The sequence below is a fragment of the Zychaea mexicana genome, assembly GCF_025766255.1.
Source record: "Zychaea mexicana strain RSA 1403 chromosome Unknown BDB00scaffold_68, whole genome shotgun sequence".
Lineage (NCBI taxonomy): Eukaryota > Fungi > Mucoromycota > Mucoromycetes > Mucorales > Lichtheimiaceae > Zychaea > Zychaea mexicana.
In genome coordinates, this window is record NW_026516731.1 from 138,470 (window position 1) to 160,930 (window position 22,461).

Genomic DNA, 22,461 nt, shown 5'->3' on the forward strand with positions numbered 1-22,461 from the left:
ATGCTATGCGTTTAAAGAAAAGTGCATGATGAGAGAGAGAGAGATAGAGCGAGAGAGGAGTTCGGCTGATCAAATCAGGAATTGACCCGGGTGTAATATTATCCTGCAACAACATTAAACATGCGGCCGGACTAGACAAACTGCAAGTGCGCGCCTTCTTGATAGGTACCTCAATGCCGATCGGGTTCAAAAGGTTACGGCTTTTTTTTTGTGACATATTACCTGTTTCTAATTATACTTTCTTGCTTATTTTACTGATATCCAGGATCCACTCTAATTTGACACTTTCAAAAGAACGGGGGTGGCGCAAAGAAAATTAGACTATCCGGTTTTTTGTTGGGCATTACAGAAGGAAAAGTGGATAAGGTTGTAGGTTGCTAGGAGAATCGTTTTTTCGTTGCCATGGTCAAAGAATTTCTTGTAACGATGGAAATCACGGAACGTTTTCTTTTGTTATTGTTGATGTTGCTGCTGCTGCTGCTTTTGTTGTTGATTGTGGCTCTTTCTGTTTTTGACGATCCCCAATGCTTGCCGCTATGTGTGTATCACACCAAAGTTTGTACCGCATGACGTATCCTGCGGCGGCGAATGTGTATATGTGTGTTACATATTACATGTGTGAGCGTAGAACAGTAATATGTGACCCTGTCCAATCTCATGCCCCTCTTTTACACACCCCCAACAGCGCGTGACAGGGCCGATTTGGTAAATACGAATGCATCGTCGCCCAAAAGACATATTATTGTTGTTGGCGGAGAATAGGAGAGATGTTGCCAACCCATGGGTGAAAGCCGAACTCTATCTCTCTTTTTATTTTATTCAGCAGTTTCCAAGCTTATTTTGTTCTCTTTGTTCCCGTTACAACCGTGACTGAGTTATATAGTAGTGTGGTGGAGGCACTAGGCCGAAAAGGAAATATAGCACTTTATATAATGGCGCTGTGATCTTTAACTTGGTACAAAATATTAATAAAAAGCCTGTTTCTGTGAGTGCTTGCTTGTTATCGCGATCGAATGATTTTTGTTTCTTGGCTGTTTTCTGGCCAACAAAGTTCCCAGGACCGCAGTAAAGCATCCTTAAATTCACAATAAATATGTTTCATTGTGTCAAGTAAGTTGCAATAAAGCCGAGGATATGAGTTTGGCACCAACAAAGCGAGAGAAAGAATGAGTATATGCAAAATAGCTTTATTTGATGCGTCCTTCCAATTTGGCTGTGCATCACCATGCTGCTGATCATCTTGGTCTATTAAATCATCATCATCATCAATAGCCGCATGTACCTGCTATCAACTAAAATTCTAGGTGCCGTGATACACCCCGACTGTCTCTCTCGTGGAAGTCGGCGGGTGCCCTCATTTCCAGGACATGTCAGAAGTTGGTTGTAAAATGATGTCTTGCCTTGTGCTACGATGCTTACGTTTACCTCATTTATAAAAAAGAATTACTGGGATCCCAATGCTGCAAGGACACTCATTCTTGCAGCTTGCATTATTTACACGTTTACATTGATAAACGGGGATAAACAAAGCAGTAGCATGACCTACTTACTAACCGCAGTTTGGGGGGGAGGCGCGTGAAAGGTGGCATATCTGCTACATCTGTGTACAATCTGTGTTTATGTGTTTTGGAGTCAAGATGGAATTGGGCGTTTGGGTTACTGACTGACATGTTGTATAAACGCCCGCTTTTACCTTAGAAAGTTCATCAACATGCAGACAGCAGACTTGATCAACACGTACATAAAACGCACACCAACTGCTATTCTGTGCACACAAAGCCGCGGCAATTAAGGTTTATGGGGGGTGGGTGAGAGGAGAAAGAGGAGCAGGGCAGAGCATGAAACGAGACAAAACCGATCGGGAGCGATCGTTTTTGATTGGCTGCAGAAAAAGCTTAGCTAAATCCGGACATTTGAGCTTATGCAACCCTTTATGGGGAGATGACAGTTCTTTCCATGATGATCCCAGAACTCGTTTCCTCCGCCTCCATTCTCAATTTGGCTCGGTTACTGTCATTGGATCGTCGTGTCCCATTTCATTTCATTTTTCTTGTGCTTTCTTTTCTGCTCGCATATGCCCGACTCATAGTTTATCAGCCATGCTTTGATGCTGCTGACGACGGTGATGATGATGATGATAACGCGTGGGGTAAAGACAGGGTTCTTGTGCCCTTCTCTACTCATTGGACCCTCTCCCTTCCCTTTCATTATCCCCTTGGTTACAAAAAGCACTGCATTTCATTTACTTCCATGGCAACGTGGCCCTGGTGCATGTAATTCTCAAAGTAGGAGAGACAGACTCCAAGTGAGCGGAGAGAGACAGAGAGACAACGCGCGCGGAGGAAATGGTCTTGATTTGGGGGGTGGGGAGGGGGAAGAGCATGTACTGAGTGAGCAGCAGATCTTTTTTTGCATTTCACTTCATTGGATAGGACTGTGCAACATTTGCGCGTTACGTTCAAAAGGCATTGGGAACTACCATATATGGCAGTCGAAACGCACAGCTTGGCCAATGATTGTACTCCCCCCCTCCGTTCTTCTCCCTTCCTTTCACCGATATATACGTCAGGCGGTTTTAATAACACGGGGAAGAGCAGCAGCAGCAGCAATGGGGCTCTTCTCACCCCCCCCCCCCGAACTTTTCATATGAATGAAAGGTAGGACAAGGCCAAACCACAAGAAAAAGGGAAATTAGAAATGCGTGGAGCAAGCGAAACTGCAAGACCTCGTGCCAAAGTGTCTTTCCGTGACCGAAACCGCTTGACCTTTTTTCATTGGGGAGAGAGGGTGTGCTTCTTCTAGAGTGGAGTGGAAGCCATGGAGCGAAATGAAATGAAAGCTGGGCGATGGAACCCAATTCTAGACGGTATAAAGTAGCGCATTTATGTGATGAGCCATAAAACCAAACCTTAACGGTCCGAGCTTTTCGGGGTTCTGACGAAAGAGTTGCTGAATGGGAAAAACGATGCAAGTGTAACCACAACAGAGCCGCTTGGGGGGGTTGGGTGGGGTGAGAAGGATAGCAGCACTTACTAGCGTGTGTGTGTGTGTATATGCGCACACACATTGGGTCTACTGCTGCTGCTGCTGCTACTAACTCTGTGCCTATTTTTCCTCATTTTAAAAAAAATCACTTGGCTCGCTTCTTCTTTTCTTCTTCTTCTTTCTTCTTGCTTTTCTCGTACTCTTCTGTTTCCTGCCACTATGGATTCCAATCAACGGCTATCGCTGTCTCCCCCGAAAACACATCTGAAAGGTACACATGCTTCCATTGTCTATCGCACACGCTTCTCTTTATGCTTCGACTGACAGCCACAAAACAATAACACACCTTCTCACGTCGACATCATTCCTCTTATTCCATCATAGCCAAAGTCTATTATTCGTTCCGAGGATCATCGACCACCCGAATGGCTGTGTTTCCAACGACAGTCGACCTAGCCAGCACCTACGTGCCCATTCGACTGCGAGATTGTCTATGGGCGATCTGCTCATCCAGGTAAGATCCACGGTTTCCTGCAGCAGAAAAAAAAAAAAAGACGACGATGATGATGGTTAACCCGGTAATTTGCATCTCAGCCCGGATATGATCTGCCAGGAGCACGACCTGTCGATTTACACTGCAAATTTCCAGGAATCATGTCGCACACTGTCTGATAAAAAAAGTTCTGTCATCTGGGAAGGCCGCGGGCTGCTCTCATGGATCATGGACGCTCCTCCGCACGATGAGAGCGGAGATGTAACGATCCATGGCAAGATCTCAAATGCTAAGGACAGCTGTGAAGTGCACATTGAGTTACAACCTGTAAGTGCCTGTCTCTCCTATATCTCCCATTGTTCTTTCTTCCTCGCAGGGCACTCTTTCTCAGCTCACTCACGTGCTTTTTCCTTATTCCACTGCTATGACGAACGAACAACACGACATCTTCCACAACAGACATTAAAATGGGCCAAAGATGACTTTTACATGGCACTCAAAGCTCAGAACTTTGAATGCTTCAAAAAGGCTCCCCGCTCGCCTCCGCAACTATCCTCGCAATGCTGCTGTGGCATTGATGCGGCGCTTCAGCCACGGCTTGCATCGGTTTGGTCGCCATCGCGTGCTTCTCCTCCCTTTGGCTCTTCCTCCGAAAAGGGCAAGGAGACCGAGTTCGACCAGTTCATGAAGCAGAAGCGCGACCCATCATCGTCGCCCGTCCGGTTACCGCCCACAACCCAGTTATTCAGACCAGAGCCAGTTTTTCCCAATGAGTTTAAGCGCCCACGATTAACGCCACCATTGGACGACCAGCAGGACCGCATGGTGCGCCGTCGACGGGTCACCGACGGATCGGCAGGCATAGGACCTTATTTCCTGCACCAGGCGGCTGAAGAACAACGCCGATCTGCATTCACACGGACGACGACAACGACAAGCTCACTAATTACCAAGGATGATAGCAATAATAATAATAATCTTACGATTACTGCTCCAGCGCATCACGTGGTCCATCCACCGGGATCTATCCCAGTCATTTACACACCTAGCAACAAAAAACGTAAAAAGAACCCCTCTACCGCTACTGTCTTGCCTCTGTCCAACAGCAATACACCATCCTCCGCCACAAATAATACAACCGATGCTTCAGTTCCAAAACAGCAACAGCATTCATCACAACCACATCAACAGCAGCAGCAAGTCAGCACTGCAGTACGCACATATTATGATGTTGACCGTGACGCGAATGGCAATTACGCCTTACCTGTCGAGATCGATTCATGGACTGTGGTGGATCTTGGCACTATTGTTTATGACCGCCCTGCATATCACAATCAACGCTACATCTACCCTGCGAATTACACTGTGCGCAAGTAAGTAGACACACCCGCAACCATTGTATAGTGCGCACTAAGCTTGCATCCTGCTGCTCTACTAAGCACTTCCGTGCCTATTTCTAGATGGTATCGAAGCATGGTGGATGCTAAAAGTGACACTCAGTACACATGCCGCATTTTGGACAACGGAAGAGAACCCAAGGTAAATAAAACCCCTCCCCTCCCCTCCCCCAAGCCCTCCTTTCTAGCTTGCCCACATTCTACATCTTCACACCCCTTTCCGTTCGTACGCAAATTAGCCATTCTGAACGCAACTAACATTGATGCTCGTTGCTATTAGTTTGAGGTCACTGCAGATGATTGTCCTGTAACCTATTCTGGACCAACACCGACAACTGTGTGGACCATCATTGTCAGGTAAGAAACCTCCTCTCTTTCTCTCTACCTCCGTCACCCGCCCGCCCGAATCTCCCACCCCCTCGCCCTCCCCCCCTTCGCTATCCTCTTTCTCCTCTCATCCTTTCCTGGTGTTATTAATCGACATGAAACTCATGGAAAACAAAAACAAAAAAACAAATCTGTACAATTCAACATCACTATAGACGCGCCTTTGCTATTCGAAACCAGGAATATGGCCACAATCCGGTCGGACCCGATTTCTTTGGTCTACGCAAAAACACAATTGCTAAAATGATTCAGGATCTGCCAAACGCAGACAAATGCTCACAGTATGTCTGGCAGACGTTCGAGCCTGCAAGATTCAATAAGCCCGGCCGGAACCGAAGGCGGACAGATCCTATGGCCTTGTTGGGCGGCGTCAACTATAGTCTGACAAGCACCCGTAGCTTATTCCCTCATGCGCATCATGCTGTAGGCGACTATCCGCGCGATCCTCAACCGCCTCCAGAACCCTTGCCACGCACTGGAGTCTCGATGCGGCTCAACTTTCATGATAATAATAGAACACGCGATTCCTCGTCTTCTCCATCACCAACACCTATGCTTCCTCCACCGCCAACACACACTTCAGTAGTCACTCCTACAACTACTGCTACATCCGCCGCACTTCATCATCAACCCCAACCTTCGCATGCCCATTCTGCTATAAAGACCGCTTAATATTAATCTACCCGCCACCCTTACACGCTATACATACTCTTATTATACGTAACCTTTTTTATATCAACTTATTACTATATCATACATTTACACATTAAATCTGCCTTCATATAGCACACATATATCATTATACATCCTCTCTCTCTCTTTCTCTCTCTCCTGTTTATCTCCTGTATTATGTAGAAAAACTGTAGTACTCAAAATAATGCACATATACAACTTCGTCCACGTTATTATGACGCAAGTATTCTTTGTTGTAGTTTTTGTTGTGCCAATCTTTTTTTTCTGAGATGGGTAGCAATAAGTACCACGTTTACAATCTATACATTTATGTGTCCCCCCAACCCCGCGGTTCTGTGACATTGTTGATTTTCTTACATACAGAGACATCATCTGACTGACTGACTGACTGACTGCAGCAGCCTGCAGTTATGTTAAATTGTCATACCTTCAGGGTCCCCTTAATAGCTGCTTTTTATGTAGCTGCGGGCGCCTCCTTTCCATTATCATCGTCATCATCTGTACAACTTTCTTAATTTATCATGATTGTTGCTTACTATTACAATATGTGCGTGTGTGTACATCGTACGTACATTTTTGTACTATAATATTCGCGTTCCTGCTTGTTATTGTTGCAGTGGTGCCACTACTACTGCTCCCGTTGGTCTCGTTGTTGCTTTTCAGCATGCTGCCAAAACTCTTCCAGCAACTTGTTCAATTCGTCATATCTTGCTGTAGGCACACCGTGCCCTGTGTCATTGAATACTACAAACTTCCACGGCTCAAGCTTGGCAAAAAGATACTCGCTATGACTCAAATATGCAAAATTATCCCATGAATCTGCTAACGTCAGAAAAAAACCTTAAAGTATCGAGACGAAACTCTTTTCTCTCTCGCCGAACATCTCACCCTCCCCCAAAGAGAAAATAAGAAACATTAGATGCGTGCCACTTACTGCTGACTACAAGTATCGGCAATCCACTCTCTTTGATGATTTCCAAATCTCGCTCCCGCATCCAATGGCGTAAGGAGGCAATGGCCTGGCTTATCATTGACCCGATCGTTTGAGGACGATTTCTGCTGTTTCTATCTTCCATTCGCTATATGTTTATTTATACAAACAAGGCAAAAACTCGTTATTGATTTGTATTGTCATGACAGCAACAGCAATAATTTCACTTGGCAACTTACTGCACACAACTTGTCCATATTGGTATCATAGGAGACATCGTCATCTGGTCTGGCGTTCAGCCAAGACTAACATAACACATATTATCACGGTAACCTTGTCTTTAATGAGCAACTAATAACACATCATCACTCTGCTCTGCGTAGAACCTTATAAACTTTATTCTAGCATTAGCTTCTCCTTTTTCCCTTTTCTTTTTTTACCTCGGTGTAATTGACGCGCATGAGTCGTATCATTTGTTCCCGCGGATCCTTGACAAATAGGTTTGAAACAATTGCCCATGGTCCGGCCAAGGGTCGCAGCCCACCACTCGTGGTATTTAATAGACTCGCAGACCGGAAACGGTTGGGCACCGTGTTTTGCAAGAGTGCTTTCATCAAGGCCTGTCCTCCTGCACTATGACCTACAGCATGGACGTCTTGCGTCCATCCCAAGTGGTCTAGCAGCTCTATAAAGTCCAAGCTCCATTCGGTACTTTATGGACCCCAAACAGTTTACTAAAGAGAGATAACCTTCTTTTGGTTGGCAAATGAAGTACCTGTTGTAAAAGTCCCAACTTCCCCCTGATTGCAGACGAGGGGTTTGGAGAAAGTTCGCGTTAGCTATTTGACTTAGCACTTTCCCAGTAAAAAAACTTTTTACCTGTCCAGCCTACACCTCGGGCATCAAAGCTAAGCACAGTATAATCATCCATTGCACCAAAGTAGCAAGTCTATGAGGTTTACATAGTATTAATCGTGCTGGAATCGAGCATAAGCACTATCAGGAATTGATATGATGTTTTACCTGATAGTCCCAAGCTTGACAAGGCGCATTCATGCCTAATCAAATATTAAGTATTTCAGGTATCTGCAAAGGAAAGCTAAGCTTCTTTACTTGAAGAAGAACTGTAATAGGCGAGACGGTTTTTACCCATGAGCAATGCAATTTTCTTCGGACCAGTGCCATGCATCTCGTAGTAAATGTCAATGACTTTTGAAGATCGTGTTTTTGCGACAGGCGCAAAGCCTTGTGTATATGCATGCGACCATTTCAGCTCAGGCATTAACTTGCCCTTGCTTGCTGTATCTTTTGTAAGTTCGGTTTCGACGACGGGCTCCATAAAGATAAAAGAAGTGACACAGACTTCTGCGCCTTCTTGTTCCCGCTGCTAGGTTACCGTTTTTTCTTAATAAGCCAGAGAGGCCATGTGGCATCATAACATACTGAGCGCTCAAACATACATGCAAATTTCAAAAATTACTAAATGCAACATTTTATATGCAACAGTTACAAGGGCAGCTTAAATATGTGGTTGTTGATAATACAAAACAACAAAAAAAAAACAGAAGGAAGGATGATGTATCTCGTAATGTTACTATGTATACCTATTGACAAATACTTAGAAAAGAGAAAAAAGTGTAGCGTATATATAGTATATATGTATATACATATATGGAAAAAGAGACGATTTTGGGTAGGATCGACGTGTGTGTGATTGAGTTAAAATAGTATATTTAAACGGGGGAAGACAGAGGGGGAGGAGTGAGAGTGAGAGGGAGAAATAGAGGGGACACCCAGGCGAGATTATCGCTTCGTATCCAATATTACAACCTAACAAAATGTGTTTTGTTAGCCACAAGGAGAGAACGGCCATGACTAGGAAAGATGTGCGACACGTACCTGCTTGTGAGACGTACAAGCTGCCAGCTTGTCGCCATTTTTATTAAAGTGAACTTCAAATATGCCGCCATTGGCCTTGAATGTTTCTTGCAATGCGCCATCCTATATTGGTGCGTTACACACAGCAACAACAAAGTACATGATAATCAGCTTCCAGAAAAACGTGCTCTTCAAAAACACACCGAGAAGCCTCTCTACCCATCTATCTTCCCCGGCCCATCCCGAAAAGAAAGCACTGTTACCTTTGTATTCCACACATTTAGTAGCTCATCAAAACTGCCTGTTGCCAGTAATCGTGCATCCGGACTGAATGATATCGAATAAACGGCCTCTGTGTGATTCCGTAGTACATGAAGACACTCGCCGCTCAATGCATCCCATAAGCGTACAGTCGCATCAAAGCTTGCTGTAGCCAATATCCGTGGTCCGTTGTCTGTCTTTGGCGCCCACTGCAATGTGTAGATCTGCAACTGATGCCCCCGGATTTCCTGAACTGGTTGATCGGATGCCATGGACCAGATCTTGGTCGTCATGTCGTCAGAGCACGATGCGAGATACTGACCCGTAGGATCCCAGCGTACAGCATTTACTTCGTCGTCGTGTCCTGCCCATTTTCTCAGTGGTTCTGTTGCCCCTACGCGGCACACATAGATATTTCTATCGGAAGAGCATGATGCGAATGTGACATTGTCCATCCAATCGACATCTAGAATAGCTACTGCAGGCACCCGCGTTGGGAAAGAATTGTAAGTTCAACGAGCTCCTTAGATGGTGTTGTTGATTGCCAATACTTACGTGAATGGCAATTGAATTGCTGCTTCATTTCGCCCGTTTCCGTATTCCATACACATGTCGAGTTGTCTGCACTGCCGCTCAGAATAAGATCGCCCTTTTTGTTCCATTTCAGCGAGAATATTGGGCCACGGTGTTGTGCCATGATGAATCGTAGTTCACCCTTCAAGGTCCATATACGTGCTTGACCATCGTAAGAACCTGTAGCCAGCAGCGTACCCGATGGCTAGTAGTTAAAAGAAGATATACAACGGATATGTGAGTATAACTTATAAGCCTGTTTTATATAATCATAGCTTATCGCCCTCTTCCCCTCTCCTCTTCACTGTAATATGATATACAAACTTACATTCCAATCAAGCGTCGTAACATCCTTGCTTTCATTTACATTTGGTAAATGGCTCAATATCACAGGAGGAGGCACTGCCTCATTACCCTCTGGGACCCGCCATAATCTTGCTGTAGCATCACCGGATCTAATACATATTTATCATCCGGATTAATAAAATTCACTGTGACCTCTCTTTCCCAATTCCATCACAGTAAATAATAGACATACCCCGATGCTAGCAATAACGGCTCCACAGGATTCCATGAGCATGAAAACACCTCGCTTTGATGTCCCTTTAATACCAATACATCGTTTGGATCTACTACAGTCTGTGCTTTCGCCGCAGCTGGAGTCTCGGTCTTTGAAGTGGTTTCTGCCGATGCTTCTTGCATTTCCACTTAAAAAAATCAGTTATCGCTCGATTAGTAATAGTCTTCCACACGATTACCAAACATCTCACCCATCCCAAACGATATCTTTCGGAAGGATTCAAGAAATGTATATCGCTCATTCCCATGTATTCTGTTATTGTTATTTACCATCATCGCTTCCCCCTCCTGTTGCTGTAGTTGTGGCATTTTCTTCTTTAACGGATATTCCATTAATAGGTGCTCCTGAAGCAGCTGCAGCAGCAGCCGCTACGGCAGATTCAGTCTCGGTTCCCGTCGCTGCTGCTGCAGGTGTTATTGTGGATGTTGCTGCTGCCGCCGTTGTCGATACATTGTTGTTGTCTCGTCTTGCTCGTTTCTCTCTTTCTTTTTGTGCTTTTTCTTTCCGTTGTCGTTTCGCGCTAGGTGTGGGTGACAATGCTTGTTGCGAATCATTAAACGTCTTGCCAGTCAAATCACAGTGATGTGGTTCAAGTAGGGAAAACGGAACGTTACACTCCATCAGTTCTCCGTCCTTTTCAAATTTAAAATCGTTAATGTAAATATACAAATAATCGAGTCGCCCCGGCCCCCATCGAAAGGTCGTTATTGAAGAGTGGAAAAACGACATCAGAAGCCAGTGGTAGTTGTAAAAGCATATACCTCGTTCATGTGGGCTTCAATGTCCATAAACTGAAGACCTTTGTGGATGATGTTGATGAGTGCGCCAGGTTGAATCTCGGCGTCGCGATATGCTGAATTTTGTACTTGGCTTTCATGTTGAAACGCAAAAGATGAATGTCGAAAGCCTACAGTCAATGTACGTAGTCGATTGGTTGGTTGGTGGAAAGTGTTACCGTGCGTGTGTATAAATGTGTTTACGAGGTGCCTTTTTAGACTAAAAGAAAAAGAAACGCGCTTTTCTTTTTTGTCTTTCATGGGTGGCAATTCGTCATGTTCTTACCGGATTCTTGAAGATATCTGTAAACGATTATGTTTACTTGTTCGCTAGTAAGCGTCATATAGAAGTCGTATTGCCGTTAGTCGTATTATTAATATTACTTTTGGTGTGTGTGTGCGTGTGTGTGCGTGTGTGTGCGTGTGTGTGTGTGTTTGTGCGTGTATGTGTGTGTATGTGTGTGTATGTGTGTGCGTGTGTGTCGAAAAAGACAAAAGATTCAAAGATTTTTTAACGTGTCTTTAATATGTCGGGGTATCAAAGACTGGCGCTATTATATGAGGAAAGAGGGGGGGGGTCAGTGGAAGAGGAAAGTTATGGACGAAAGAAGATTTCATTATGAGATTAAGCGACAAACTATTACTGGCGGTGCATGATCCCTCGGATGACCTCTGAAAGTGTTGGCAATCCTCTTTGTAGCAGTGCATTGATAGATATAAATTACGGGAAAAATGATAAGCTTTTCTGCTCGTCGTTTAATATGTCATTATCAGTATTACAGTAGTCCTTCCTGAATCAAGCCAGAGGCATCGGTCATCTTATACGCTATATTTGCCATGTTTTTGCTTGTTCGTTATATTGCATTTTTATTTCCTCTTCGTAGAAATGCATCGCTTCTGTCAAATGTCCTTGCTAACTTGTCCGCAAGCGAGACATGCGAGCAACCACAATGAATTTGTCCTTTTATAGACGAACATGACCATTGCACCTATGGCTAAGTGGAAAAATAAAGTATAGTGGACCTCGTATCTATATGTATACGTTACTTGGCTAGTGAAAAGAGGAAGGAGGCCACTTCCCGCCTCCCACCTGGTACAGCCCTGGCATAGGGCAGGGGTCTTGTGTAGTTTTCCAACATGTTTATCTCGCCACTGATTTATTGCGATACTTAAGCTTTTTATTAGCGGCCGACGTTCATACGCCGCACATCTTCTTATCTACGTGTGGCATAACTGTAAAGGAGTCTGCGACCAACGTGATACTGACCAACACTATATCTGGAAATGCCAAGGAAACGCTCAGTCTGGGAACAAGTTGATGCCACCGTCTTTCTTGCCACACCTCATCTTCTCGACTACCAACCGCCTCCATCTTACGCAGACTACTCCACCCCAAATTAACAACAAATACAAGAAGCTCTCTTTCAACCTGTTTATTGCTTGCACTACCCTTGCTATCTGACAGGCGCACTGGAAACGTATTTTTGAGGACGCCGACTTCGTCTCCGATCACGTTGGTCAACAGGCAGTGAGCATGCTCACCCGCTTGCACCAAAAAATAGCTTAATAGAACACTGTGTATCTAACTTTGTTTTCCAATCAAATCGGTTTCTCACACCGATACAACAAAATGTCTTCTCGTACAAAAATAAACTGTAAAAGAGATCGCAATGAATACGTATTTTAAGAATCGCAAGGGCGAGATGGTTTACCTTCGTTGTACCTTTTTAATGGGCACTCTGTGGTGGATACAAAGGGAAGGATTGCGGAAACAAAATGCTTTAAAATTTACTTCTACATTCCCCTGATGAAAAAGGTCGCTCTCTCGTTTATAAGCACCAGAAGCCATGCATTAAAATTTACTGGGAAGGTCAAAATGTGGTAATCATTGAAACAGGTTGGTGAAAATAAGAGCCAGAACACTTAGAAGATGTAGCAGGTATGGAGACAATAAGCTAAACGACTTCAGTGACTTTCGATGGCCAATGTACACCATACTGTCTTGCTAGCACTGGGTAGATTTTCCACGAATCGAGGGCAGCAAGGACGAAATGAAATGTAACATCAAATCACGACTTCTACTAGTTCTACCTGCCATGGTAATGATATGAATGATTTAAAAAGTTTTCATGCAAGAGTAATAAAATAAGGCTGTTATAATAATCATCAGGACATCCTCGTACCTTCATGGGACCTTCATCGGGAACAATGCTCATATGATTTACTTTGCTGAGCCTAACAATTCGCGGGCTAGCTATACTGTACGGAGACTGTAGAGAGCTCTCTCCACTCGAATTGGAAAATCGGGCAGCGGCTTTATGTCTTCTTTTGATCTTTTAAGGTGTCGACGGTTTCTTGACGAGCAATCTATAGCAGTGCATTAGATTCCGTAAGATACCTACCAGAATGAATTTATTGTTGAAATAACTGTGTTGCTACACATACTGAGTGCTTGAAAACTGCAACTTCTAATGAATCTTCCTAATGTTGATAGAAAGACCAAAAGATGATATCATCCGTATGAAGGAGCAAACACAAACGGGATTATTTGCGGTATACTGTTCAGGATAAGGCTAGGTTTTTCGATCTGAAGATTGAAAAGTGTATGAGTGCATCAGCTGCCGCAACGCAGTTGGGTATTCATATTCGAATAGCACAGTGATGGCTAAAATCAGTATGATACAATGTGTGCCCTTTGGAGTATTTTCGAGAGATGAAAAAAGTAGGCCTTGAGTGTATCTTCACGGAAGAACATAAAACAGCTGTTATCAACTTCATTCATGCTATCATAATTCCTCTGCTACTGTTGTTGGAGTGACTGAGCATTTATTGATGATCTGAAAGTGTTCCGCAGCACTGTTTATAGCTTTATGAGAAGTGAACGCAGCCTTTCTTAGAAAACAGCAGATTCCTGACAAAGATTGAGGAGCGGTACGATTGGGATTGTAAATAGGAGAATACAGTCATTAACTTCCTATCGAATTATGTGTTTTTTGACGAGTCTGCTTTTGATATCAATATGAAACGTTCACGAGCCTGGTCATAAAAGATACTCACGCTATCGTAACCAGCCAACTACAACGTCTATCTTGGCGCGATTTCTGCCATAGGACTGATTACAGTCATTGTAAAAAATTCCATGCCTGCAAAGAAGAGAAGGGCTGAAGGATATGTTACATCAGGGACTGTAACAGCTCACTTACTATAAAAACGACTCTCGAAATGAACAAGCATCCACACATGAAAGGCCGTCATATGTTAATGGATAACCCAGCCATTCATACGCATGAGAACATAGAGAGATAAATCCCTGTTTATTCTCTAGAGCGTATCCCCAATAAAACAATTTCGGGCAGTGGCAAAGAGTAGGTTAAGCGTCACCGGTTCTGCAGGAAGACACTTTTTAAAAAAAAATCACGAAAGCATGTAACAGAGTGAAGAGAAGTCATTTGAAAGGCTTCGTTTCGCATCCTTACAAAGGCTGGGATAAATGTTGAAATGAGGAGCTCATATATTTTGGTCATAAACGACATGATCAAAGGCTAACTGCACGATAAGAATCTTTTTTTTTGTATGGGCCGATAGGCCAATATTTATTAATCCAAATCACACGTACAAAGCAGTGGTGTGTTGGAGATAATATGAAGAAGTAGAAAGTACAAAATAAGAGGACAGAGAGGGGCGAATATGAGTCTATTAATCTATGGCAGTGATCGTGGGGTGGCGAAGCTGAGCAAGCAGCTTTAGTGCCAGTGAGATCACCGTAGAGTGGTTATAAGGGACGCGGTCGAAAATCCAAGTCCAGTAGACATGGCACGATAAGAATCAAGCAACACAGGATTTTTCAGGTGTAAAACAAGCCAATCAAATCGTAGCTAAGCTTTGTTGGATAGGTATGAGTAGTTATGTACAGGTGTGGATAGGTATATGGTAGAATGCTAATTTGAAGGCGAGGACACTGGTCATCTTCAGACGGGAGAGACATGGAAGGGAGATACGATAACGACGGATTGTCGAGGTGGAGATTACCAAGTGGCTCGTTGCCTTTTGGTGAGATCATGTGGCGGTATCTCGGTCGCAGGGCAGGCGTGTGATGAACCAAGAGAGTCGCGCTTGTCCTTACACAGATCCATCTGGTTGCTGATGATGGCGCTGGTGGAACACAATTGATCTTTCAGGGCAAGAAGAGCGTCCATGGTATCAGAGAAACAGCGAAGGGATACTGTACACCGCGGGTACAAAGGCCATCTTGATCAAGATGGATCGACGACACTGCACCTTGAAAGCCGTCTAATTGAATGACTATGCCCATCATGGCATTGGCAGCATGCTGTTCAAACGAGGTGTCCAGCAGCTTATCCAGAATGTCTTTCCTTTCGCGCAGAAGTTTTGCAGTCAATAATGATCTTATCATTGGCGCTACCATCAAGTGCTGTTTCCGCCGCGGCAACGTCGATTATCTTGGATGTGTGGTGGTATTTAAGGACAAAGCAAACGTCAAACCTGAACGCAATGGGATGATGGCCATTAGCATACATCGCTCGCTTGTTGATAGCCGTAAACGCGTTGCTCGTTTCGTCGATCCTGGTTGAGAAGTCCATGCCAGCAAAGAAACGGTCAAACAGTGGTAACCACAGTTTAAAGCTATGTCATACTCAGTGGGTTGGGTTCTTTGCAGGGATCTAGCATGCTGCGATGAATGGTCAATGAATCAAAGAGCTGAAAGAGAAGTCCTAGGCCCGTCATCGAATCTTCAACGTCGTTTGCCACCATGGCTTTTAGGATTGCGAAACGAAGCCTCCGCGCTGTTCAGGCTTCCCGGTGATTTCTTTTTGACAAAAGAAAAGTGACACAAACTTCTGCGCCTTCTTGTTCCCGCTGCTAGGTTACCACAGAGGCCATGTGGCCCTGCACTATCAAGCCATTCATCATAACATACTAAGCGCTCAAACATACATGCAAATTTCAAAAATTACTAAATGCAACAATTTATATGCAACAGTTACAAGGGCAGCTTAGATATGTGGTTGTTGATAATACAAAACAACAAAATATCAGAAAACTTCAATCGTGCCTATTCGTATCATGTCGTTTGCATCGTTGTCATCGCTGGGTAGGCGGTTCGCGTTGGCGCTGGAATTCAATATGCTATATCCATCCGTTGCATTTGGCGCCTGCTTGTCTAAAGCATTTCCCACCAGTAGTGTGCCAACAAGTTCAGCTTTCAATTCATTCTTTGTTTTGGCATGATTGACAGTGCTATGAATGGCCACCTTGTCCATGACGCGCGAGTATGCCCTTAAGAATCGATCTGAGTTGCACGGGCATGCTTGTTGTGTTTTTATTGATGGAACGCAAGGGATGTTTGAATAGGTTAAATGGCTTTAGAGCCTTCGACATCTGGAAGCTGCTGGTTGATGCTTGAACAAACGATATCGAAATCTTTCCACTTGTCGACATGAATATCTGCAAGGATTTGATTTGTTTTATAGCTTTCAATTTGCTTTTTGTCAAAGTCAAAGTCATGTGGCAGACCGCGGGGTTGTGGGCACATGTCAACAAGAAGAAAGAGTCGAGTGGAGGAATAAAAGTAAAATAAGAGCTATTTTCTCGATATAATCCCTCTTCAGTAAGCAGCCACTCAATCATCTTCCGCGTTCTCCATGGTTTGTGGTCTGCTCATTTGCTTTATGTCCTCGATCTAGTTCCTTTTATCCATGGCACCATCTGTCGTGACATCCATTATCTTATTCACCGCATACCCTTAAGCTTCTTGTTTCATGGTGGAGCACCCATTACATCCTTAAAACACCCCACATCATACCCACAACAACACCAACAAAATGCGCACTGACAGCACCAATTTAAATGCAACACAGTCTCTAACTATCCACTTCCGTCGCTTTCTCGAGTGATTCTGTGTTCTTCCTCCTTTTGTAACCCTGAATAGACAGGAACATTCAAAGAAGAATGGATGCATGGCACAACCGGTTATGGCAGTAACCGAATCCGACTGCTATTCAAAGACCGACGGCAGGACTTTTCGTCGGTTTATCCGGGTTGAAAAGCCTCTTGTTCCGACAAGGCATAAACAAACGATTCTATACACCATAATCACACAATGTCGCCACCACCATCGATGACACCACCACCTGGTTGTCCTATGCATCAACCTTCAGAACCAGAGCCAAAGAAGCCCGAGGTATCTCCTCCACCAAGCTGCCCTATGCATCAACCCGAAACACCAAAATCAGCACCACCACCACCCAGTTGTCCCATGCATCAACCAGGCGACAGTGGCAATGGCGCTCCAGTGACGGATAAGTTGAACGAACTCAACATGATGCCCAGTCAACTCTCACAAAACCGTCAAGAAGACCAAACGGTCGACTTGCCTACCGAACGAGTGATCTCGACCATTCCAAAGGCGGATGCAAGCTCAAAGTGGGAGTATCCAAGCCCACAGCAGTTTTATAACGCTCTGCGACGCAAGGGCTGGGAGACACCTGAAGAAGAGATTGAAACCATGGTGGATATTCATAACTTTTTGAACGAAGAAGCATGGCAAGAAGTAATAAAATGGGAGGAAATGCGCGGCGCCTGGTAAAGTGTCTCTATGCATTAAAAGACGGATGTACATTGGTACACTTGAGATCTGCATCCTGCTAACTGTTCTCGTAGTCCCTGCGATGAGGATCCTTATCTTGTTCGGCTTCAAGGACGACCGAGAGATTTAAGCCCCAAAGCCTGGTGGCACTCGCTGTGGGGGTAAGTTGGGGAGAAGACACTGTAATACTGTGGGAAATGTTCATTCTTTACAAACATTTATCTTAGAGCTCCACGACCATTTGATCGACACGATTGGTACGTTGGTCGGTGCGGTGAACAGCGACGGTATGTGATTGACTACTATGAAGGAGCAGAAGATGTTCCTGGCGTCCCCGTGTTCTTCTTGGATGTGCGTCCTGCACTGGACGATCCGACCAGCATCTTTTGCCGTATGAAAGCAGCTGCTTCGGAGAAATGGGCAGAATGGTTCCCCGGCAAGCCATCCCCAGATTCCAGCGCATAAGCAAACCCTCGATCATCAACACCATCCTGCTATCATTGTATACACGCCTTTCATCCCAACATCCACGTCATTAACAAAGTTACACATACACACCCTTATTCCACTTTAATATAGAAGCAAACAAAGAAGAAAAAACAGAAATGTAATAACGAACGAAAACAGGGAATAGTAATTTTTCATTTGTTCTTTTCGATGATTAACGAACGTAGGTCTTTTTTTTTGTGTGTGTGTGCTAGATACTATGTGCTGAGAAAAAAGAAAAGGAGGAAAAGAGGAGGGAGTGATGGAAGATGATGTAGGAAGAGAGGGAGGGATATATAATGAGAAAGGACGGCTGACAAAGTACAAGTAGAAGAAGAGGATGGGATGATGTTGTTGTTGTTGTAGAGGAGAAGAGGGCAAGATAAATAATAACAATAAAGAGAGCTTTCACTTGTTTGCATCCTTGTTGGCATTGCGCTGCTGTATTTGTTTTTCTTCGTACACCCGCATTTTGCCAAGGAGCGAGCGACCCTGTTTGAAGTCTTTGTAGGTCCGCACAAGACGCGACTGAGGGCCAAGCGTGTTCTGGAAGATGAACATCCAGTGGACCATGATCCACGACGTATGGTACGAGAGCTTGTCGTAGTAGTCGCGTGCTGTTGACCGAAGCTTCGGCAGCTTTGACCATGGGATCTACAATTATCCCACTTTTTTGTTAATAGCCGCAACAAGCGACACTCTCTTGTACATATCCGTTACCTTTTGGAAATCGTGATGCTCGTTGTGGTAGCCAATGTTCATGAACGGGATATTGAGGATGCCATAGTAGGAGTACGTCTCTTGGCCATCGTCAAAGGTATAGTGTTCCTGGATAAAGTGGGCAGCGCCAGGATGCAACGAATAGCCGAGATAGAGGGACAGGAACAGATAGCCAAGACCGCGCCATCCACAGGTCTTGGTGATGAGCGTATCCATAGCAACTGTGAACACGGTGTTGATGATCTCCCATTTGGACGGTGTCAGGTTGCGGTCGCTCTGCATAACGGCGCCACGAATCACGTACATGAACGGGTAGATCATGATCCACAGCAGCTTGCACAGCGCGTTGCCTTGGATCAATGTTTTCTCCCACTCCAGGGGCAAGTCTGGATCAAGTCCCTCGACGCCCTGCCACGAGTGGTGCTGTATATGGTAGCGGCGGAACGACTGGGCAATCGGTACCGGAAGACAGATATTCGCCAATAAACCCACGTACCGGTTGAGTATTTTAGTCTTGGTCACCAGACAGTGACACGCTTCGTGTATAATCACGCCAATGACCCCCGTCAGGGTTGCTCCAACAAAGTATGCGACTCCAATAAACACGTACGCTGGTGGTGTCCACACGCGGCCAAAGTAGTATGCAATCCATAGCTGCACCACATTGATGGCAATGGCGACGTAGAGTGTCCGAATATCCGTGCCGTACAACTTTTCAATTTCGGGATGTTCTCGAAGAATGGTGTGCTTTCGTTTGAGATGGGGCTCGTCCATGTCATCGCGGGCGAAATCTTCGTGTACGTACGGAATAGAGCGTTTCCAGCGGCCCAGGTACAGCGGAAAGCGGTAGTCCGGGTGTTGCGTCTCCTGGTGTTGCGCTGTCTGTTTCTGCCGTGACACGGGCACAGAGTCTTTATCGATGGTCTCGACAAAAGGAGGCATGGCGAGACGTGTTGTGGGGAAGCTGGAAGCGAGGAAAAAAAGAGAGGTGCTTGCTTATTTTTTTTTTTTGGTGCTCGAGGGAAGTCGACGGGCTGGAGAGAGAGAGAGAGAGAGAGAGAAATAAAAAGAGGGGCAGCAAAAAAGAGAAATAGCCAAGTTACAAAAAAAAAAAAAAAAAAAAGTCAGGCGACGGAAATAGACTGCGTGGTCTTTGCTGCCTTGTCCTCCTGTAACGATCGTCTGTTCCCTTTGTGTCGGAGGAGGAGGGCATTGAAAAACAGCAACGAGAATTCTTATTTCATCGTCAACGGCTCAATGGATAAACATAGTAGTAGCTAGCTCATACTCGCTCATTTTTTTTTCTATTCGTTGATCCTAAAACGCGTTGTTTTTTCCGGAACTGTCCACATGTCCTTTATCTGATGCCGAGCACTCTGTGTGTGTGCAAAATAAATCAGGGTCACGTTGGGCAAGTAGCACAACCCGTCCCGAAAATGTTAGAGTGGCATTGCAGACCTTATTTAGCGAATCCGGGCTCAAGATGCATGTCAACAACTCCTGCATGAGATGCCGTGTGCATCACCCCAGTGGCTGTCTATCATAGAAAACCCACCTTTCAACCATGTTACACAAAGGTGTTGCGCCATCGCAGAAGACAAGTCGGCTGCCATACCTGTGTTATACGTAGCGACTCAGGCCATGATGTGCGATGCAAAGACTTTTATACACAAGCATGCATCATGCCCGCCAGCTATATACAGAGATAATCTATATGTCACAGTAGCTGAAGCGTAACCCCAGCCAATGTACATGCACTGAAAGCACGCAGACGTATTCCTTCTACTTGCTGATGAGATGGGGTGCTGGCTTATTTCGATCTAGTGCTAGCTTTTATTAGAGTTATCTTTTTTATAGCCACTTGTAACTTTGTGACAGCACTTATAACGGTTACTCAATATTGATTTCAAGAAAGCAATGTGTCGAAAAGGTAAGCGTCTAGAACATGAGATGCTACTTAGAGCAGCACTTGACCGTAGAGCAGCCAGATCCACATGAACAGTTGTTTGGATAATCAAGTCTCCCATTGGACAACTTATAGCGAGAAGGCATCCTATCACATTCGATACCAAGGATGGGTCACTCACAAGAGAATGGCCACAGTGTCGTGGTTTTGAAAAAGACGGTGCGGAGGCTATCCCCTGACCTTCTTTCGTGGCTGGTGATGGCTTACGATTGTGGCAATTGTTCAACAATTGGTTTAAAGGAAAAAGGTGGTGGTGGTGCCTTTTGTATTATTTTTGATCTTGTTCATGTAATACTCTATTGAAAGTTATGTACTATGTTTTAGATTCCTTGGTGTATATGCATATGTCGCTGGCTGGCTGCCTGACCTGAATCAGCAGGCTATCTTGAACAGGCTTTGATAGATCGACAAAAGATGAAGGAGTGGGTTTATTCGAACAAGATATAGATGATTGCATGGATAAGCAAAGGTGGATAAGAAGAAAGGAAAAGGAGGAGTGGTGCCTGTGCTCTTTATGATCTAATTCCTGACAAACGGCTCTGAACTGAAGAAGAAAGGTGGAAATCTATCTGTGGCGAGGGAAGCTCATACGGCCGTCCAAGCAAGTAACTTGCTTTTCTTCGGGTGTCGTGATCACTGCGCGGACTGAGTAGCGTCCCTACAAAGAAAGAGGATGACGGATGATTAGAAATACTGTAGAGTTCGGGGAATTTTCCTGATTCCTATGATGCCATTACTGCTATACTCACGGGTGCTATATGCATATACACACACACACACACACACATACAAGAATAAAACAAGGTTTTCGGTATTAGTCCTACTTCATCCAATGAGATCATGGTTATGGGAAAAAGAAAAAAAAAAAGAAACCACTTACGGATTTCCTTGGGCAGATCAACTTGCTTCGTAAGTTGGAGATCGCCCTTCTCGATAGGGCATTCTTCATCAACCTTGTCGGCCTCTTGGCAAAAATCAAACTTCTTCTTGATCAGCTGGACAACACCGTACTTGACGGTAACTTCAACAGTGCTGCCCTCAGGCACTTGTTCTTTCAAGAAACCCTTAAAATCAACCGTCAACTTTTCCCCCGCCTTTGGAGGATCAGGGTTCAACGTGATATCCTTGATTCTTAATGATACGTAAGGGGTGTGATGTTGTCAGTATGCATGAATATATATATATGCAGTCTCATTTGCGACTGTCTCTAGGCCACCACTTTTTCAACCAGCACCCTTGTCGTAATCTTTCTAATTTACAATTCTACTGCGTGCGATGGGAAAAAAAAAAAGAGTTGTACAATGGAGGTTCTTGACTTACTCCAAGAGATCACTGTCGTCACCACAATGAGTTATCAGGTCGGTAGACGACTCGTATGCAGGCTGGTCATTCTGAGAAAGAAAAGAAGGGATTATTGCTGCTTCAATAACAGCAATGCTCAAGGCAAGGAGTAATAGGGACAATGTCCAATTCTTCATGGGTAGCAAAATAGTGGGAAACCGGGAAAGATAGTGTGCTCGTTCCCCCAAGCAGACTGACGAGGTATGGGCGGCTTTTATTGGAGCGCCGAACCAACACTGCCTGGGTTTATTGTACACCTGCCTTTTACGGGTAGGATTCGCTCAGAGCAAAGCATTTGCTTGACATGTCTGCCCTTTATCCTGGGAAAGTTTTGTAAATTTTGAAATCCAGCATATATAAAATGGCTTTGCCGATGTTTTGTTTTAA

General features: G+C 44.6%; 8 protein-coding genes across 8 annotated transcripts; 2 read left to right on the plus strand and 6 right to left on the minus strand.

The window, feature by feature from the left end:
* The first annotated feature begins 3,148 nt into the window (after positions 1 to 3,148).
* BDB00DRAFT_836771 (uncharacterized protein) lies at positions 3,149 to 6,154 on the plus strand. Its single transcript, XM_053124507.1, has 7 exons — positions 3,149 to 3,256; positions 3,370 to 3,499; positions 3,580 to 3,805; positions 3,938 to 4,851; positions 4,939 to 5,017; positions 5,156 to 5,232; positions 5,418 to 6,154. The coding sequence occupies exons 1-7, from the start codon at positions 3,205 to 3,207 to the stop codon at positions 5,932 to 5,934; spliced, it is 1,995 nt and encodes a 664-aa protein (XP_052976921.1). The 5' UTR covers positions 3,149 to 3,204; the 3' UTR covers positions 5,935 to 6,154.
* Positions 6,155 to 6,550: 396 nt separating this feature from the next.
* BDB00DRAFT_535713 (Alpha/Beta hydrolase protein) lies at positions 6,551 to 8,318 on the minus strand. Its single transcript, XM_053117768.1, has 8 exons — positions 8,036 to 8,318; positions 7,910 to 7,972; positions 7,766 to 7,835; positions 7,662 to 7,686; positions 7,327 to 7,597; positions 7,126 to 7,191; positions 6,890 to 7,034; positions 6,551 to 6,746 (listed from the first exon to the last, which is right to left on the minus strand). The coding sequence occupies exons 2-8, from the start codon at positions 7,940 to 7,942 to the stop codon at positions 6,700 to 6,702; spliced, it is 657 nt and encodes a 218-aa protein (XP_052976922.1). The 5' UTR covers positions 7,943 to 7,972; positions 8,036 to 8,318; the 3' UTR covers positions 6,551 to 6,699.
* Positions 8,319 to 8,761: 443 nt separating this feature from the next.
* Positions 8,762 to 10,300, minus strand: BDB00DRAFT_768459 (WD40-repeat-containing domain protein; the record flags this gene model as incomplete). The annotated part of the gene is made up of 5 exons (XM_053119739.1): positions 8,762 to 8,887; positions 9,028 to 9,503; positions 9,581 to 9,803; positions 9,927 to 10,053; positions 10,137 to 10,300. The coding sequence occupies 5 exons, from the start codon at positions 10,298 to 10,300 to the stop codon at positions 8,762 to 8,764; spliced, it is 1,116 nt and encodes a 371-aa protein (XP_052976923.1).
* On the minus strand, positions 9,980 to 11,480 carry BDB00DRAFT_535811 (uncharacterized protein). The gene is made up of 3 exons (XM_053117769.1): positions 10,940 to 11,480; positions 10,137 to 10,811; positions 9,980 to 10,053 (listed from the first exon to the last, which is right to left on the minus strand). The coding sequence occupies exons 1-2, from the start codon at positions 11,213 to 11,215 to the stop codon at positions 10,440 to 10,442; spliced, it is 648 nt and encodes a 215-aa protein (XP_052976924.1). The 5' UTR covers positions 11,216 to 11,480; the 3' UTR covers positions 9,980 to 10,053; positions 10,137 to 10,439.
* A 3,499-nt stretch (positions 11,481 to 14,979) lies between these two features.
* On the minus strand, positions 14,980 to 15,368 carry BDB00DRAFT_875120 (uncharacterized protein; the record flags this gene model as incomplete). Its single annotated transcript, XM_053127306.1, has 2 exons — positions 14,980 to 15,106; positions 15,178 to 15,368. 2 exons carry the CDS (start codon positions 15,366 to 15,368, stop codon positions 14,980 to 14,982), a joined length of 318 nt encoding a protein of 105 aa, XP_052976925.1.
* A 1,220-nt stretch (positions 15,369 to 16,588) lies between these two features.
* Positions 16,589 to 18,186, plus strand: BDB00DRAFT_836790 (cytochrome c/c1 heme-lyase). Its single transcript, XM_053124508.1, has 3 exons — positions 16,589 to 17,557; positions 17,636 to 17,722; positions 17,789 to 18,186. Exons 1-3 carry the CDS (start codon positions 17,076 to 17,078, stop codon positions 18,024 to 18,026), a joined length of 807 nt encoding a protein of 268 aa, XP_052976926.1. The 5' UTR covers positions 16,589 to 17,075; the 3' UTR covers positions 18,027 to 18,186.
* BDB00DRAFT_836794 (fatty acid desaturase-domain-containing protein) lies at positions 18,187 to 19,826 on the minus strand. Its single transcript, XM_053124509.1, has 2 exons — positions 18,768 to 19,826; positions 18,187 to 18,701 (listed from the first exon to the last, which is right to left on the minus strand). The coding sequence occupies exons 1-2, from the start codon at positions 19,707 to 19,709 to the stop codon at positions 18,456 to 18,458; spliced, it is 1,188 nt and encodes a 395-aa protein (XP_052976927.1). The 5' UTR covers positions 19,710 to 19,826; the 3' UTR covers positions 18,187 to 18,455.
* A 1,341-nt stretch (positions 19,827 to 21,167) lies between these two features.
* Positions 21,168 to 22,450, minus strand: BDB00DRAFT_535899 (ML domain-containing protein). Its single transcript, XM_053117770.1, has 4 exons — positions 22,054 to 22,450; positions 21,614 to 21,864; positions 21,483 to 21,487; positions 21,168 to 21,391 (listed from the first exon to the last, which is right to left on the minus strand). Exons 1-4 carry the CDS (start codon positions 22,209 to 22,211, stop codon positions 21,299 to 21,301), a joined length of 507 nt encoding a protein of 168 aa, XP_052976928.1. The 5' UTR covers positions 22,212 to 22,450; the 3' UTR covers positions 21,168 to 21,298.
* Positions 22,451 to 22,461: the final 11 nt, after the last annotated feature.